This window comes from Sceloporus undulatus, chromosome 2 (genome assembly GCF_019175285.1).
Source record: "Sceloporus undulatus isolate JIND9_A2432 ecotype Alabama chromosome 2, SceUnd_v1.1, whole genome shotgun sequence".
NCBI classification, from domain to species: Eukaryota; Metazoa; Chordata; class Lepidosauria; order Squamata; family Phrynosomatidae; genus Sceloporus; species Sceloporus undulatus.
In genome coordinates, this window is record NC_056523.1 from 263,267,201 (window position 1) to 263,283,164 (window position 15,964).

At 37.7% G+C, this 15,964-nt stretch overlaps 2 protein-coding genes across 3 annotated transcripts in view; both read right to left on the reverse strand.

Annotated features, from left to right (window-relative positions):
• Positions 1-15,964, reverse strand: part of LOC121923412 (synuclein alpha interacting protein) — a 134,170-nt gene that overhangs the window by 60,233 nt on the left and 57,973 nt on the right. For both annotated transcript variants that reach the window (XM_042453820.1, XM_042453819.1), the window contains exon 2: positions 1,895-1,997. In XM_042453820.1, the coding sequence (XP_042309754.1) occupies positions 1,895-1,951 (57 nt within the window). In that variant the 5' untranslated portion in view covers positions 1,952-1,997. The remainder of the gene's footprint in view (positions 1-1,894; positions 1,998-15,964) is intronic.
• Positions 11,000-11,983, reverse strand: LOC121920644 (CX3C chemokine receptor 1-like). Its single transcript, XM_042447778.1, has one exon. The coding sequence runs from the start codon at positions 11,981-11,983 to the stop codon at positions 11,000-11,002; it is 984 nt and encodes a 327-aa protein (XP_042303712.1).

The window sequence follows — 15,964 nt, forward strand, 5'->3', positions numbered from 1 at the left end:
TGAGAGAGAGAGAGAGAGAGAGAGATATCTTGGAAATGTGACCCAAGTCTAAACATGAAATTCATTTATGTTTCATATATACCTTATAAACATAGCCTGAAGGTAATTTAATACATAATATTTTAAATAATTTTGTGCAGTTTATGTACACTGAACAATCAGAAAGTAAAAGGTGTCATTATCTCAGCCACACATGTGGACAGTTTTGGATTTTGGAGTATTTTAGATTTGAGAATTCCAGATAAGAGAGACTCAGCCTGTACTAGCAATTAGGAATTAGCATACACTTTAAAGGCTATTATTAAAATATCCTTTTGCCAGTGCTATCATAAACTTTTGATGTCTTCTTCAGGAGAGAGCTGGTAGTGCTTTGAATGTTGGACTGTAATTCTGGAGACCAGGGTTCAAATCCCCACTTGGCCAAGGAAACCCACTGGGTGACCTCAGGTAAGAGACACTCTCTCAGCCTCAGGAGAAGGCAAAGGAAATCTTCCTCTGAACACAGCTTGCCAAAATAACCCTGTGATAGGTTTGCCTTAGGGTTGCCATGAAATGGATATGACTTGAAGGCACACAGTAAATGGATTCTTTATCATTCATGAATAAAGTTTGTTCAACCATGTTACAAAGAGAAGCATTCTTGGTGGCTGACCCACAAAACTGCAATACTTACTTTATGTAGATTTCCTGCACATAGTGCCTGATTTTGTATGTCCAAGGACTTAAACAGATGGGCAGGATATCCTGGACCAACCTTGTGATATCTTGCCCACAGTTTCCACCCAGGTTAGTCCCCAGGCTGGTGCAGCAATGGGTGGGTGTTCACATGCCTGCCCGCCACCACACCATGGGTCTGCCAGTGCCTTGCACCCCTTAGCAGCAGATGCCATTATGTCCGATATGGCCTACAAAGATGGAAACATCACAGGCCATGGTGGGGGCCTTTATAGCAGTTGCAAAGACAGTGGCAGGTAAGGGGTTGTGCAGAGCTGTCCAATTTGCCAGCTGTCACTGTGGAGCTTCCATGAAATTCCACAGCAAACAGCTGGTCCTCAGATTAAAGCTGAGATCAATCCAGGACCACCAGATTGGTGTCTGGACTGGCCGATCCCAGCCTGGACCTAATGACCTGCATAATCCAAAGTGGGGAGGGGGGAACACAGGCCTTTTGGCTCATGCATTCAACCCCTGAAGCTAAGTGCCATGGCATGTGTTAAGTTTTCCATGAGGTCACCATCAGAAAGATCCATGTGGTAAAAATAAACAGCTAAAGGAACTAGACATTATAGCAATGTGGGGAAAGTACTCACCACATGGATTGGGGCCATCTCATTGCAAGTCTCTTCTGCTGAAAATGTGAGACACGTGTGAAAGGACTCATATGATGGCCTTGACTTGTATGGTGAAGTGCTTTCATAGGTTGTTCCAGGAAAGGAGATCAATAACCAGAGAAGCCTATTTTGTTTCAGTAGGAAGTTTATGATAACCATAATGTCTGCTCCAGTGCTGTTCTTGAAAAGGATGTGGAATTTTCAAATGACTTTATAATTTTTTTATGATAATGAACCCTACACTATATCACGGATGACTGTAATTTTAAACTGATACCTTCAACTGGGAGGAGGGCCTACTTTTTAATAGAGTTTAGAAACATCAGTCTTTGAGATTATAGCTCATCATCATCATCAGACAGCAAGCAAAGCAACTTTTCCAAGCTCCATTTTGTTAAGCTAAAAAAAAAAAAAGCTTTCCTTTCAGAGACAGTGCAATCTCTCTTTTTTCAAGTGATTTTCTTTTCTTTTGGGAAAATATTAGGAATATTTAGGTTTAAAAAGAAAACACCAAGGAAAATCCCACCTTTTCAAAGAAATGAAAAGAGAAACATTTTACTTACAGATATATCATCACTAAAATCTATTTCATCCAGATCAAGATATTCAGGAGCTTCCATTATTCTGCTATGTACATCTTCACCGGCTTAGTTGAATAATAAAGTTCTGTTGAAGAGAGAAAAGCAGAGGAGAAAAATTAACAAACCCCACTCAAATACAGTGAAGGTACAACTTCCCCCAGTTCACTTAGAAAACAACTATGAAACAGGATTCTTGGTGAGCACGCCTGGTGACCATTCAGAATAGGCTCATCTGTATTCTCAAAGTGATCTTCAGGCTCAAAATGTTGATGCACATGACTCACAACTACAGTTTTCTGCAACTGCTCTGTGCAGAAAAACACTTTCCACTTTTCAGTACAAATATACTTGGAAAGAAGGGAGACATGGGGAGATAATAACCTTACATTTACAGCAATCAGTCAAGAGAAGTGACTGTTCTTTCTGCCACAAACAAAACTACAGTTTTCTCTTTGTTCAGCAGAATTGTGGAACATTTCCTCATTGCATGTTTGAATTTTTTGTGTAGAGGAGTTAACATTTCAGACTCTAATTCTCATAATCCCTCAGCCAACATGGCTAAAACCTGTGCTGCTCAAAGGGGTGAGGTTGTCTGGAGGTTGTAACCTCCAACTGAAAATTTTACTGCATACATCTCTGTCAAGGGAAGGTAGGTCACAAACCCTAGGTGAAAGATAGTTGTGCAGTCCATACAGTGTGTCCAACCAGGCTCATGATAGTCATCAGTCAGAGCAAGTGAAAACTTAGACACAAAATGTTTATGCTGGGAGAGAGGCACAAACAAACAAACAAACAAACATTTATGTATTCTAAGAGTGCCCTTATCTTAGCCAAGAGACTTACTTGGGATGGGAGGCATGATTAAGGTCGGACTGATTCCAGACAAATGTCTGGAGGATGGAATTAGAGACTGCACAAAAGACCCTGGCCTATGTTTTAGCTTATTTAAGGGAATGTCCAAAGTCTGGCCAGACAAATTCAGGAAATGTAGAAAATTCTGTTCTCAAGGGTCAGTGGTTTGAGTAGTCCTTTGCAGTCAGTGAGATTTTATTGAAGGAAATTAACATTAACATACTTCTATGTGTATGACTACAAAGGGGCCTGGTCAAATTGAATGTTGAACATCTATGTACATAATCTCTTGCCATTTTTAGATTGTAAGCCTTAGGGCACGGAACCGTCCAATTAAAAAGATTGTATGTACAGCGCTGTGTAAATTTACAGCGCTTTATAAATAAATGTTAATAATAATAATAATAATAATAATAATAATAATAATAATAATTTTTTATTTACTGAAAACAGGGACATTATCAGGGAAAATTATAAAAAGTCTCTATCTGTAGGCAAGAAGAAAAAAAACCTTTACTGGATGATATGAAACTCTTCAAATGGATAATGACTATCAAGGAGCAAAAGTAAGGGTAATATAAGTAGGGTAAAAATTCAAAATACAACTGTACAGTAACCAGTATGTAGAAACAAAGAGAACCATTATAATAACCAACTCAAAGAAACACAAGACAGCAAAAAAACGAAAAACAAGAGACCTCTTCCACAACCTCAGAGAAATTGAGCAACAGCCAACTACATTTGGGGACTTGTTTTCCACCAAGAACCTGTCCTAAGTACAGATTTCTCATCAAAACTCCATGTATGATTGGAGTCTATACTGAAGAATTTTGAGCATAATTCTGTTTGTGTGGTAAATTAATGCTATGGTCCTATAATTGCTGCAGCCTTTTGTCTCTCCTTTTTGGTGGATTGGGATGTATACTGATTGTTTCCAGTTTGCTGGCCACCATTTTGCTTTCTACATTTATTGACATATTAGTTAGCACTAGAGTTGCTTCCTTCTGTGTGCATTGTAGCATTATATGTTTTTCCTGCTTTCACTTATTGTAGCTTCCACTTTGCTTTTTAGAATTTGAGGTTCATCTTTGTATGGTTTTTCCACTCTATGTGTCATTCATTTTTTCATCTCTTTTATATAACTCTTCTGTATATTGTATCCAATGTCTTTTTATTTCATCTTGATCTTGTAGTATGTTCTTTTTCTTCTCAAAGAGCATCCTGGCCCTTGGTCTGAACTTCTATTTCAGTTCCTGGATTTTATGGTAGAGGTCTCTCATTCTTTCTTTTTTGTTGTTGTCTTCTATTTTTCTACACTGATGATTATAATAGTTCTCTTTATCTTTGTATGCCAGTCGTTGCACAGTTGCATTCTGGTTTTGATCCTGTCTCACTTTCCTTTTGTCTCTCTCCTTTCCTCTACTGCATGGTGTGTTTTATCTGATACCCACTATTTCCTTCCTTTCATTTTGGGCACTCTCAATGTCTTCCTGTACTCTTCCTTAATGATGTCCTTGGCTTCTGCCCATAGTTCTTCATTTTCCCATTTGACTATACTTTGTGCAAATCTGATTCTCACATCATTTATTTTTATAGTTATTGGGTGGGGAAGCCTTACAAAATGGTGGAGGAGGAATACCCCATGAGTCTTCTGTTGCCTCATGCTATTACCTTGTAGTTTGTTGTAGATGCTGAAGCAATTATGGGTTGTATGAGAGGAGAGATTGTTGTCCCCTAGGGCAATGGCTTGTAGCATTCATGTTTTTGTTTCTTTTTGGTTAAAGAGTGATCAAAGCTATCTTAGTTTTATTTGACATAAGCTTTCGTGGACAGCAGTTCAACATAACAGTAAATAGTCATTTATTTAAAAAATGTAAACATTGTAAAATGGCAACTATCTTTGGCTACAAAACAATACGTGCAACTACAGTCATCCCTCCATATTTGCAGCTTTGATATTTGCGGATTTGATTATTCACGGATTTCATTAATATGTTCTCTCTAGGACTGTCTAGGTCCTCCAGTGCAACTCTGTGGTCAACTTTAACTAAAAGTTGCACTGAAAGACCATTTGTAGCTACTCCAGTGCCATTCTATGGTCAATGTATGTTGGACATTGACCACAGAGTTGCATTGGAAGACCTAGACAGTCTTAGAGAGGTATCCTCTCAGGAAAAAACATGGTGTGTTTTTTATTTGCGGTTTTTCCATATTCATGGGGGTCTTGTTCCCCTAACCCTAGCGAATATGGAGGGACAAATGTAATTATTTTCTAAAAACACTGTCCAGTGTGCGACATGACTAGTTCCATTTCTTATTTTTCCATTTGATTCAGTTTTTCAGTACTAGAAATTTTGTTCAAACTCAACAGTTACATTATTAAAAATCTCATGGTAAGTCTTGTGACTCAAGCTGTACCAATTAAGCTTTAATTGGATCAGTTAAGCTGACTATAAAACTAACTTTTCTGAGCCTGCTAATAACAGAAGTTAAATTGACATAAGTCTAATGCAGACGTATAAAAAGTAATGGGATAGTATATAATGACTGTGTCCAAGCATAACACTAAGCTATGGTTTTGCGTTATATATATAAGCCTTAGGCTCATAAGCAGCCTCATATTCTCTCTTTCCTCTGGAGTGCCCAACTGCCATGACCATCTCCCCAGAGGGAGAGAAGAAGAATGAACTTAATATCTTCCCCAGCACCATTCCTTTCTCCTTTTATGTCATGTCTTTTTAGATTGTAAGCCTGAGGGCAGGGAACTGTCTATTTTTTTTTTTTTAAAGTCATAAGTTGTTCTGAGAGCCTTTGTTGCTGAAGAGCGGAGTATAAATACTCCAAATAAATAAATAAATAAATCGTGGAAAAGTTTTATTCTGTTTTCAAACAACCAAGTAGTTATTAACCATATGTTCTAGGCCATGACATGATGAAGTCTGGCTTGTTGTGACACATTAACTGACTCTGCAAACAAGTTATTTGTTAACCAAAATACCACCACCTCCTGAAACAAAACAAAACTCCCAATATCCCAAAATTTGAAACCATTTGTCGTATATCTGTAAACTCTGGCTTGTTTAAACCATATTCTTTCATGATGCCCAAGCCTACAATTTTGGTTTGCCTTTAGCTCTCATCCCAGAACTTCCATCCCTGAAGTTGACAACACCAAACTAAAAAAAATTATGGCAAAATACATGGTTTGTATAGCCATTTGCTGTGAAATTAATGTCTTAACTTAAACAGTAGACATCAGTTAATACCAATTATGGCTTGGGGCATGTCTACACTATTAAAAAAAATGCTCACTCACTTCAAATAGGCAGTGATCCAGACACATGATAGTCTGACCAATTTGCAGTGGGCGCAGGGCTTTGAAGTGCCTCAGGGCTCCAACCTGCAAAAATAATAATCTCTATTTCCTCCAGAATTTCCATCAAAATTTGGATGAACAGATGTATGACCACACATATTGGCACCTGTGGTGGGTGGGACAGACGGTAAGGGACCGGCAATCACATGATTGTTCCTGCCAGGAAATGACAATTCTCTCAAGACACTGGATATAGTATATCTGCTTGGCTGATATTTATACCTGTATCTGCACACCTCTATTTAACTTGCTTGCAAGAAGGCTAGCACTGCCATGCAGCACTCCAAAGCACCCTGCATAGTCATTAGTCTGCTAATGAGTGACTGAACAGACAGTGGCCATGCAGGGCAATGGTGGATGACATACATACATGAGCTGATACATCACAAGGTTCCTGCCTATACTAGCTGGCAGGCAGAGTTCTAAGGCTCATGTGCATAACACTAAGCCATAATTCATCATTTTATTTAAATCAGATGAACAAATAAATGTACATGTGTATGTATGATTGATTTATCCCTGGGCATGTGAGATCCAGAGGCCTAGAACTTCTCATGCCATGTTGTGTGAATTGGCCTCAACATTTACAGAAAGCTTACATTTCTACAAACAATATCTAGGGAATTTCTTAGAACAAGCATAATCAGCTGTAAGGCTGGTTTTGTCCTGCAATTGTGTATCCTTTACAGCTGCAAAGCAACAGGAAACATGTTCAAGGAGCTAAACAATCACACGCAGAAATAGAAAAGAAACAGCTTGTTTTTGTCTGGAATTCCATTTATTTATTGGTTTACAATGCAAGGAAGAGAAGTATAGATTTATCCAGTTTAAATGTTGCAAGTGTCTAGCACAAGGGACAGGCGATATGAAAGAGGAGTGAACTAAATTGGAATTACGGCCAAACTGCTCATGAATGCCATGGTTCAGTGTGGGAACACATGCTTTGTACACAGAAGGCACCAGGTTCTTTGCCTAAAATATCCAATGAGGATTGGAAATGACTCTGTCCAAAATTCTGGAGAACTGTTGCCAGTCCAGTGCAGACATATTGAATAAAATAGATGAATGCTCTCAATGTCAAGCAGACTCTGATGTTACAGGAGAACTGGCACCAGCAGAGAATTGTTTAATCCTTTCATTACATGCTATTTCCCATACCCCATTGCTTCCCAAAGCACAGCTCAGAGGCCCACTTTTGTATAAATTCAGCATTAAATTATACACACAAACACACACACAAGTTTTTCAATCCTAATGCACTAGGACAGGGCATTGTAGTCCCTAGAGCCACATTTTCTTGTAGAATACATGCAAAATTAGACACACAGTATAGACCTGCTGTGGTATTCTCACAGTTAGAAAAAATATTCAGAAAGACAGCATGGGCCTGAAACAGATGGGCCTGAAAGAACAGTTTGCACTAGCACCAATCGCACCAGGGCCGTGGCAACTGCACATGCCCAGCCCTTATCCAGCCTGCCACTGTGGCCTTGAACTGGGCTTCCAGAAACAATGGAATCCACCCGCTCCTTCTTTGCCTGGTTCTTCCTGGCTAGTGCAGTGTCAGCTTCTGGCTGCATTTGGGACGTAGCTGCATTTGGGGCGTGAGACGTGGCTAGAATCTGCATCATTTGGCCCATGTGTTTGAGGGCCCAGTGTAGTGGTTTGAGTGTTGGACTAGGAGTCCAGGGTTGAATCTCCTCTCAACCACAGAAATCCACTGTCTGACCTTGGTCACGTCACACTCTCTCAGCCTCACATTAAAGTAATGGCAACCCTGCTCTGAACAAGTCCTGTCAAGAAAATTCTATGTGTCACATAAGGTGGAAACAACTTCAAGGCACACAAAAATAACCACAACCAGTGTCCCCAGATTTCAGCCACTCAACAGTTACAGATTTTTTTCTTAAACAGACCGGGGGGGGAGGGGAGGATCCCAAAATGAACTGCTTTTTGTCACTGGTGTGTTTTTATGTGTCAGGCAATGTAATATATTGGGACCACAAAATGTCTCATACTGTATTTTTGATGAATCATGACGGATTTGCATATCAGTGGATTGGTCCTATTCTGAAGGAGCACCAGAATTCTCATTAGGATTAAGAAATAGAAAAAGTGTACATGGCACCCATATCCTAAATAGAACACTACTTCTAATGCTATGCCTCAACTGCTGAACTTCTTGCAGATGCAAAAAAAGAAAGAAAGAAAAAGAAAATCATTATTATGAAATGTAAAGATTAAATAACATTTGTTTGGGTTATTTTTCATAGTATGCCCAGAGATATTGGTGTCCACAATGAGTGGCATGTGGTTTGAAAACATAGTCCTCTCAACCAACCTCTCTAAATAGTTTAAATGGGGCAGGACATTTCACTTGTTTCCTTGTGAACAGCAACATCACAACTGTTATGAATCATGGACCTATGTGAGTGTAGGAATATTTACTAATCAGAGAAGGATCACGAATATAACAGTACTGAGGTTATGAAACACTACCAGGTTATGAATACACTGCTTCAGTTGATAGCTCATAAGATGCAGAGCTTATCTAGAAAGGAAATTGCAGCTTTTTATTACTTCATTAATTATTAAGGTACTTGCATTGTTTAATCTACACTTGTAATAAAAATGTGAGTTTTAAAACACAGGGACAGTCAATGCAATATAAAATATTTTATTGCTTTACCCATGCAACATGTAAAAGATAGAATATGTAAGAATTCATTTAAGATTTTAGGGAAATCTTCCATTTGCATTCTAACACTAAATGAAACTGTGTTCTTACACAGAAATTGTGATTCCATACAAAACATGTGCCTTGTATTTATAAATCATTTAAAGGGTTTATTTTGGTTTGGTTTGGTTTATAAATCACTGTCTTGATCACTGTTACTTACAAAGGTTAGACAATGCAGATAGCCAATGGCACAAGACGCCTTAATAGCTGTTCATACTGTAGCCTCCAATGCAGATAGCCAATGGCACAAGACGTCTTAACAGCTGTTCATATTGTAGCCTCCAAGATGATATCATCTCAAAGTGAGCAAGAATCTCAAAGAGCAGGGATAACCGATCCTAACTAGCTGCTATGCAATTGTTTTCATAGCCTCCAGTGAAAATGGTGTCATCATGCAATACTAGTTGATGGAAACCACTGAACAAACTGTGTCCATGTTGTACTTCTTAAATTAATCCCTCCTCCATTCATCACACAGACCCAGGGAGCTACATAACCTATTTTCATCCTGTTCACTTGCTGCTTTGTGCCTGGGAAGTAAAACCAACTCTCTTTTCCCATCATGGGCCCAACTGTCTATTTGGATTGGCTACCACTTTCAGTCCCCTGGGTGAGCAAACAGGACCCATCATTAGTCTGGCTGTAGCTTCCTCCATTGATAAATGCCCTGTGCAATAATGGCACAATGACAGGAAAAGTGGCTTGACATCTGACCTGTTCCTGAAAGCTGAATAGTCCTCTGCAATGACAACAGACCTACACATCATCATATATCCGTGAGGTTACTGTAATTCACTCTTTGCAGGGTTGCCTTGAAACAGGATTCAGAAGCTACCATCAGTACAAAATGCAACAAAGTTTAACTGAGGAGGGGATAACAACAATATATCAGCTGCTTTGTTTTTCAGTTTGCTTCTGGGTTTAGTTCAATGGGTTAGGATTAACTCTGAAAGACCTAGTGGCCTGTAATCTATTAAAGCAGGGATGGGTAATTTGTGGCCCTCCAGATGTTGCTGGACAGCAATATAAATCAACCCACACAGCCAACAGAGACAGATGGTGCATATTATACCTCATCAACATTCTGAGAACCAACATCCATAGGACCATATATTCCCATCCTAAGAATTAATGTTAATTAAGAATTAATGTAGGATAATGCCTTTGGTACCTTAGCTTTTTCTTTATAGCTTGGGGTGGAAGGCACCCTGGATGATTATTGCACCCAGGTTTGGACCTCCCCTCTCTAGATAGTCTAAGCACTGCCCTCATACCTGACACATTAAGACATGTCTATTTTGGATAAAGTAATAAGTTCTGGGCTAATTCTCTGTCCCCCCTCCCCCGCAACATGCTTATTTCATTCTCTTTTTATTGTTTTGTTTCTAGTACATGATTACTTAGTTATCTATTAAATCTATTAGCTGCTTTGGATGTTATGTTCAAAAGAAAAATGTGTTGGAAATACCGTCGGCCCTTCTTATACACAGATTTGAAAATGTTCAAAAAAAGTATAAATTTCAATTATCAAATCTTGATTTTCCATTTTTATAAGGGACACCATTTTGCTATGTCATTATATTTAATGGGACTTGAGCATACACATATTTTGTTATCCATGGGGGATCTTGGAACCAAACTCCAGCATATAACAAGGGTCCACTGTATTTTAAATAAAATACCTTCTGTAGACAACATCCTGTATTGGGTTCACATGTGTAGACTATCTCCACAGCTACCCTTCTACACGTTTTTGAAGGGAAGAAGCAAATAACTCACATTTTCATTATACATTATATGCATGCATACAGTGAGCCAGCCATATTGGTGCGCTAACCATCCACAGATTGGAGCTCCTATATTGTCCCACCCCATATTAGCCAATGGTGGCACATATGCATGGGCACACTAACATAAGAACATGCATATAATCATTCACTGAATAATATTGGCTTGAACTCCCATTCATGCTTACCCTTGCAGAACAAAACCACTACAGAAGCGAAGGCCCCAATGTTCACAACACAACATGTAATGCAGAAACACACAAAGATTTTTCCTATTTCCACATTCTCATTTCAGTGTAGTCACGGATTTTGGACAGTAAACAGTCTGGTTGCTAAGCATATGGAGAAACATCTACAGGAGATACAGTTGCCAGAGAAACAGGTTTCTTCTCACCCTTACAGAAGAAACACCTCATTTTCACTTGTACTTTGTAGTTAATTAATATAAGGAGATAAGGACTGACAGCTGAGTAGCCTGAAGAGAGAACTGTCAGTATTGGTGGCGCAAAGCAGTAAGATTTAAAATTCTTCAGGCAGTAAAAGAGGACAAAGTAAGATGTCCAGAATGAAATGATCAGAAATATTAATAGCAGGACAAGTTTACATGCTCTGAGGACCTCTGTTTCAGCTGCATCATCCCCAATCCATATACCACCATATGTTGCCTTTTTGTGTTCCCAAAGGAGGTATATTATTCGGAAGCCAACAGGAAGCATAACCAGTAGTGGGAGAAGATCAATAGCCACTAGAAATATTTTTCCATAGAAGATTTCTGTATGGTAATTTTTGTATTCTGTTTTGCATTCAGCATAGATTAGTCTGCTAAATTGCTGGCAAGTTTCATTTTCCTTCTTCAGTAGTCCAGTCCTTCCTGTATATATCAAAAGCGGGGAGCAGACTCCCAAAGCAGCAACCCAGAGAACAAAAACTAAGACCAAATGAAACTTACGATGGTTTGTGCTTGTTGCTTCAACTGGAGGATGCACTATTCGACACAATTTGAAGCAGTAGAGCCAAGCAATGTATAACGTGAACCATATGGCAAGAGTACTAGTAGAAGCTGTTGTGAATGTGAAAGTTTTGCAGCCAGCTGAATCCAACCCAACACCAGAGGCATAAACAATCTTTAAGACATCCACCACCAAGCTGTTTATGAGATGGACATAAGCAAGACTGAAAATAAACATGAAAGAGGTTCGTAAATGCTCACTGATGCATCTCCTTGTGCAGTAAATCAACAATGTATTTCCAATCACACTGCTGGAGATCAGAACAACACAGGCAACTATCTCTGAAATTCCAAGACTAAAATCCATGTCCTTTAGCTGATAGCTTTTTCTAGGTCTATTTTATTCCATTGAACATTTGGATTTTAAGAAGCCTACCAAAAATTCTTCTCAAGTTCACAGGCATTTCTCCTGATAAATGTTCATATCATTTACAGTGCCAGAGAAAGGCATAATCAGAATCTTCACAGAATACAAAACTGAAAAACAAATCGAAGCCAATGTTGTTTAAGCAAGTGCACTCAGGTAACCTTTCATCATCTCACGTGGTGCTATTATGAACACTCACAAAGTTGTCCCTTAATGAAAGGGTACAAAAATAATGGCAGCAATTTAGAAGCCTGCTAAAAATATCACAAAGGTAGAGGGTTTTTTTGGTGAATAACATACCCTCCACCTAGAGGGGTGGATAAAGAAAAATAAAATCTAGCAAACTCTATTAACATAGAATAATATCATAATGGTTTCATTTTAGTCAAGCCTATATTCTGACATACAGTTCATACTAGGTGCGTATGGAAATTAGCAAATTCAGAAGCTGTGGTTTCACTCTGTGCTGACTAAAAATTCTATACAGATACAGGGAATGTACTTATTAAATATCCACTGAACAGATTTCCCCCCCCCAAAACTGAATGGACAAAACTATAATTTATTCATGGAAGAAATAAAATCTATACTATTTTATGTTTCCTTGGAAATGTCACTTCACTTCCCCACAGACAAAACTGACTTTCGGTTCAAGCCATAGAACTGTGCAATTATCTATTATTTTCAGTAGTGTTTGTATGAGATTCTCAGAAAGCAATGGAATGGCTGTATTCTGGTTGAATGTACAAATCTGAACTCTGTGCACATTGCCAAACTTTATCTACAGCCTGAGTGAAACTTTTTAAATGGAGGCAGAGAGTAGAATGGTCTGAACATGAAAACTCCATGTGGAAAATAGAAATGAGGCACTCTGTCCTAGGGAAAGCCAGGAACAGTCTTTTACTGTCTTTAATGAACATATTGTATGGAATGAAAATGTGGCAATCACACCATTTAGAAGTAGCAAAAGGCAATGCATAAGATACAAAGTAATGTAAAAGTTATAAATCCTATGTCACTTAGATCTTATCTCATACACAAAGGTCTTCAGACTGATAAAACTGGGGCCTGCAACAAATTGTTACAGAGCATCCCCACAAGTAGAATTATAGAATCACAGAGTTGGAAGAGTTCACAGGGGCCATTTAGTCCAACTCCATGCCATGCAGGAAAACAGAAATATTCTTGTTCACAGTTCACCTGAGCATGAGAGAGAGAATTTCAGGAATATGATAGTAAAAAATGAACCTTTTCTCCTCCACCCTCACACTCCTCCTCTGTTCCCCCTAGTGTGCTATGTGCTATTGCCAGGCTGTCAGCCATAAACATTGTATTTTTTAAAGTTATGAGTGTGGAGAACATTGATTTAATGTTGTTGTGATTCATTTTAGGTTCCAGTTCTGGGAGAAAGGCAAAATATAAACAAAATAACAATAACTAATTAATTACATTTCAATGTGGTACAGTATTTTGAGATTAATTATCAGTGGTGCATATAGCCATCCATAGATATCTGTCATATCTAAACATTTGTCCACCAATGTCTACTGCACTTCAACTCACAGTGGTAGTTGCGCACTCTAAATGGCAAATAGCCACTCTGAGTCCTTGTACTGGGAGGAAGGCGGGATACAAATAAATAAAATATATTTTTAAACAATAACGCAGGCTTCCCTATAAAATTCCCTGCTGAAATGAACGAAATTTCACAGCAGCAATGCTTGAAGCGTTGTATGCTCCATATCAATGGGAAGTACTCATAAATAAGTTTGTGATGCAACCTTACTACCTCCTGAAGCATCATGACAGCTGCTTTTTAATTAGACACTGTTCTTTCATAGAGAGATAAATGATCTCTCCTGAGCATATTGAAAGAACAACAGATGTAAGATAAACAAGCTCAAAGACAGTGGAAAGGCCTTCTGTAAAGGCAAAATATAAAATGCATATAAATTTCTCTTAGAGAATGTGAGGTCCTTTGTCATCACTGGCATGAAAAAAGCAAAGGATTACAACTGGGCTTTCTCACAGGACAAACAGGACAAAAGGAGAGGTGGAATTGTTCAGGCTGTTCCACAAAAAATGCCAGCACATAGCAGTTCATGAAAGATGATTTTCAGAATATTTCAGGAGGTAGAAATCTAACATTATTTCTTAGAATCTAGTGAATGTCTGGGAGGTAAATCCTTCAAGTATTTATCAGCTTCAACAGGCTGTTTGATAAGGTTTGCCGCTGAATTATTTTCCTTTGGTAAGTGTCAGTCTTATCCAATTCATGCCATATTGAAAACGTCTCTTGAAGCTTTGAACAAAGATTAAAGATAAATGGTTATCTTTGGAAGGTTGTTTTTGTTAAAAAAATATATCCAACATGATACAGCCTCTCACTGTTTCTACAGTTCATAAACTTCTCCAACCTAAGCACCCAAAAGCATAGATTTTTAAAAATATATACAATGTTTCTTTGTTAATGCCTTTAAAAAGAAACAAGAACATGACTGGAAACTGAAACTGAAACTGAACATTTTAACAATGGCTGCATCTTCACTGCAGAAATAATCCAATTTGACACCACTTTAACTGCAATGGCTCATTGCTATTGGATTCTGGGAACTGTAGATTTGTGAGACATTTAGCATTCTCTCCGAAAGAATTCTATAGCACTGAGCCATGGCACTCAGAATAAACAACTTTATATTCATAACTTACAAATAACTTTGCACGACTTAAGTTTAGGTCATTGTAATCAATCAAAATACAAATGTATCAAAAAGTTTGATTTCTAGAAATGAACTCCCCCCCACACACACACACACATTTTAAGCCTTTTGTAGGAAGCTTTTTAATTTGGGATAATACAGGAGACAAAGCATTTTTATAGTGGTGGTGTACACATAACGGCTACTATCAGCATACCAATTAACAGTTATATGTATGTTCCCTAGCAATTTCTGTTTGGTTGTGACATGTGATTCCCATCATGCGGAACGATTTTCCCAATGTGAGAAGTCTCCATTGTCACCTAAAGATCTGTTTATCCAAGCATTTTTCTGTTTATTTTGCTGAATATTAACATTATAAGTAACCCTTCATTTTTAATAAACCATTTTTAAACAGATTTTTTTAAAGTTTTAATTACTGGTTGTAACCAAATTTGTTTATTTGCAACTGAATTCAGTGTAGTTATTTTTTATTGTAAACTGCTTTGAGATTCTGTTAAAAATGAAAAAGCCTAATACAAAGAATGATATCATGCTTCATCAAAGACTGGAAACCCATAATAAATTACTTAATTCGAAATGTGGAAGATGTGTATGTATGTGTATATATATATATATATATATATATATATATATATATTAGCCTTCAATGACTAATTTAATAATTGTTTTAAAATGTTTATGTAAGGATAAATTTACCTTAAGCACTAAAAAGTAACATAAATGAAGTACAGATTGATTTATGGATACAGAAATGAAGTATAGACTGATGTGAAAGAGGTATAATACAAAAGATAGGAGATTTCTTTTATTAGCAGATGATTAAAAAAAAACAGGTGGTGGAAATAAAGATCAGGTTGATTTCGATAGAGCCAGTCTCAAGAGGATAGGAAGTATTCTTTAAGCAAAATATTTGTAAATTGTAATTAACAAAGTATAAGCTATATTTATTGTAATCTTATTGTATCCATATACAGTCGGCCCTTCTTATACACAGATTCTTTATACATGGATTCAAGGATCCATGGTTTGAAAATGTTCAAAAAAAGTATAAATTTCAAATATCAAACTTTGATTTTCCATTTTTTAAATAAGGGACACCATTTTGCTATTTCATTATATTTAATGTGACTTGAGCATCCACAGATTTTGTTATCCACGGGGGATCTTGAAACCAAACTCCAGTGTATAACAAGAGTCC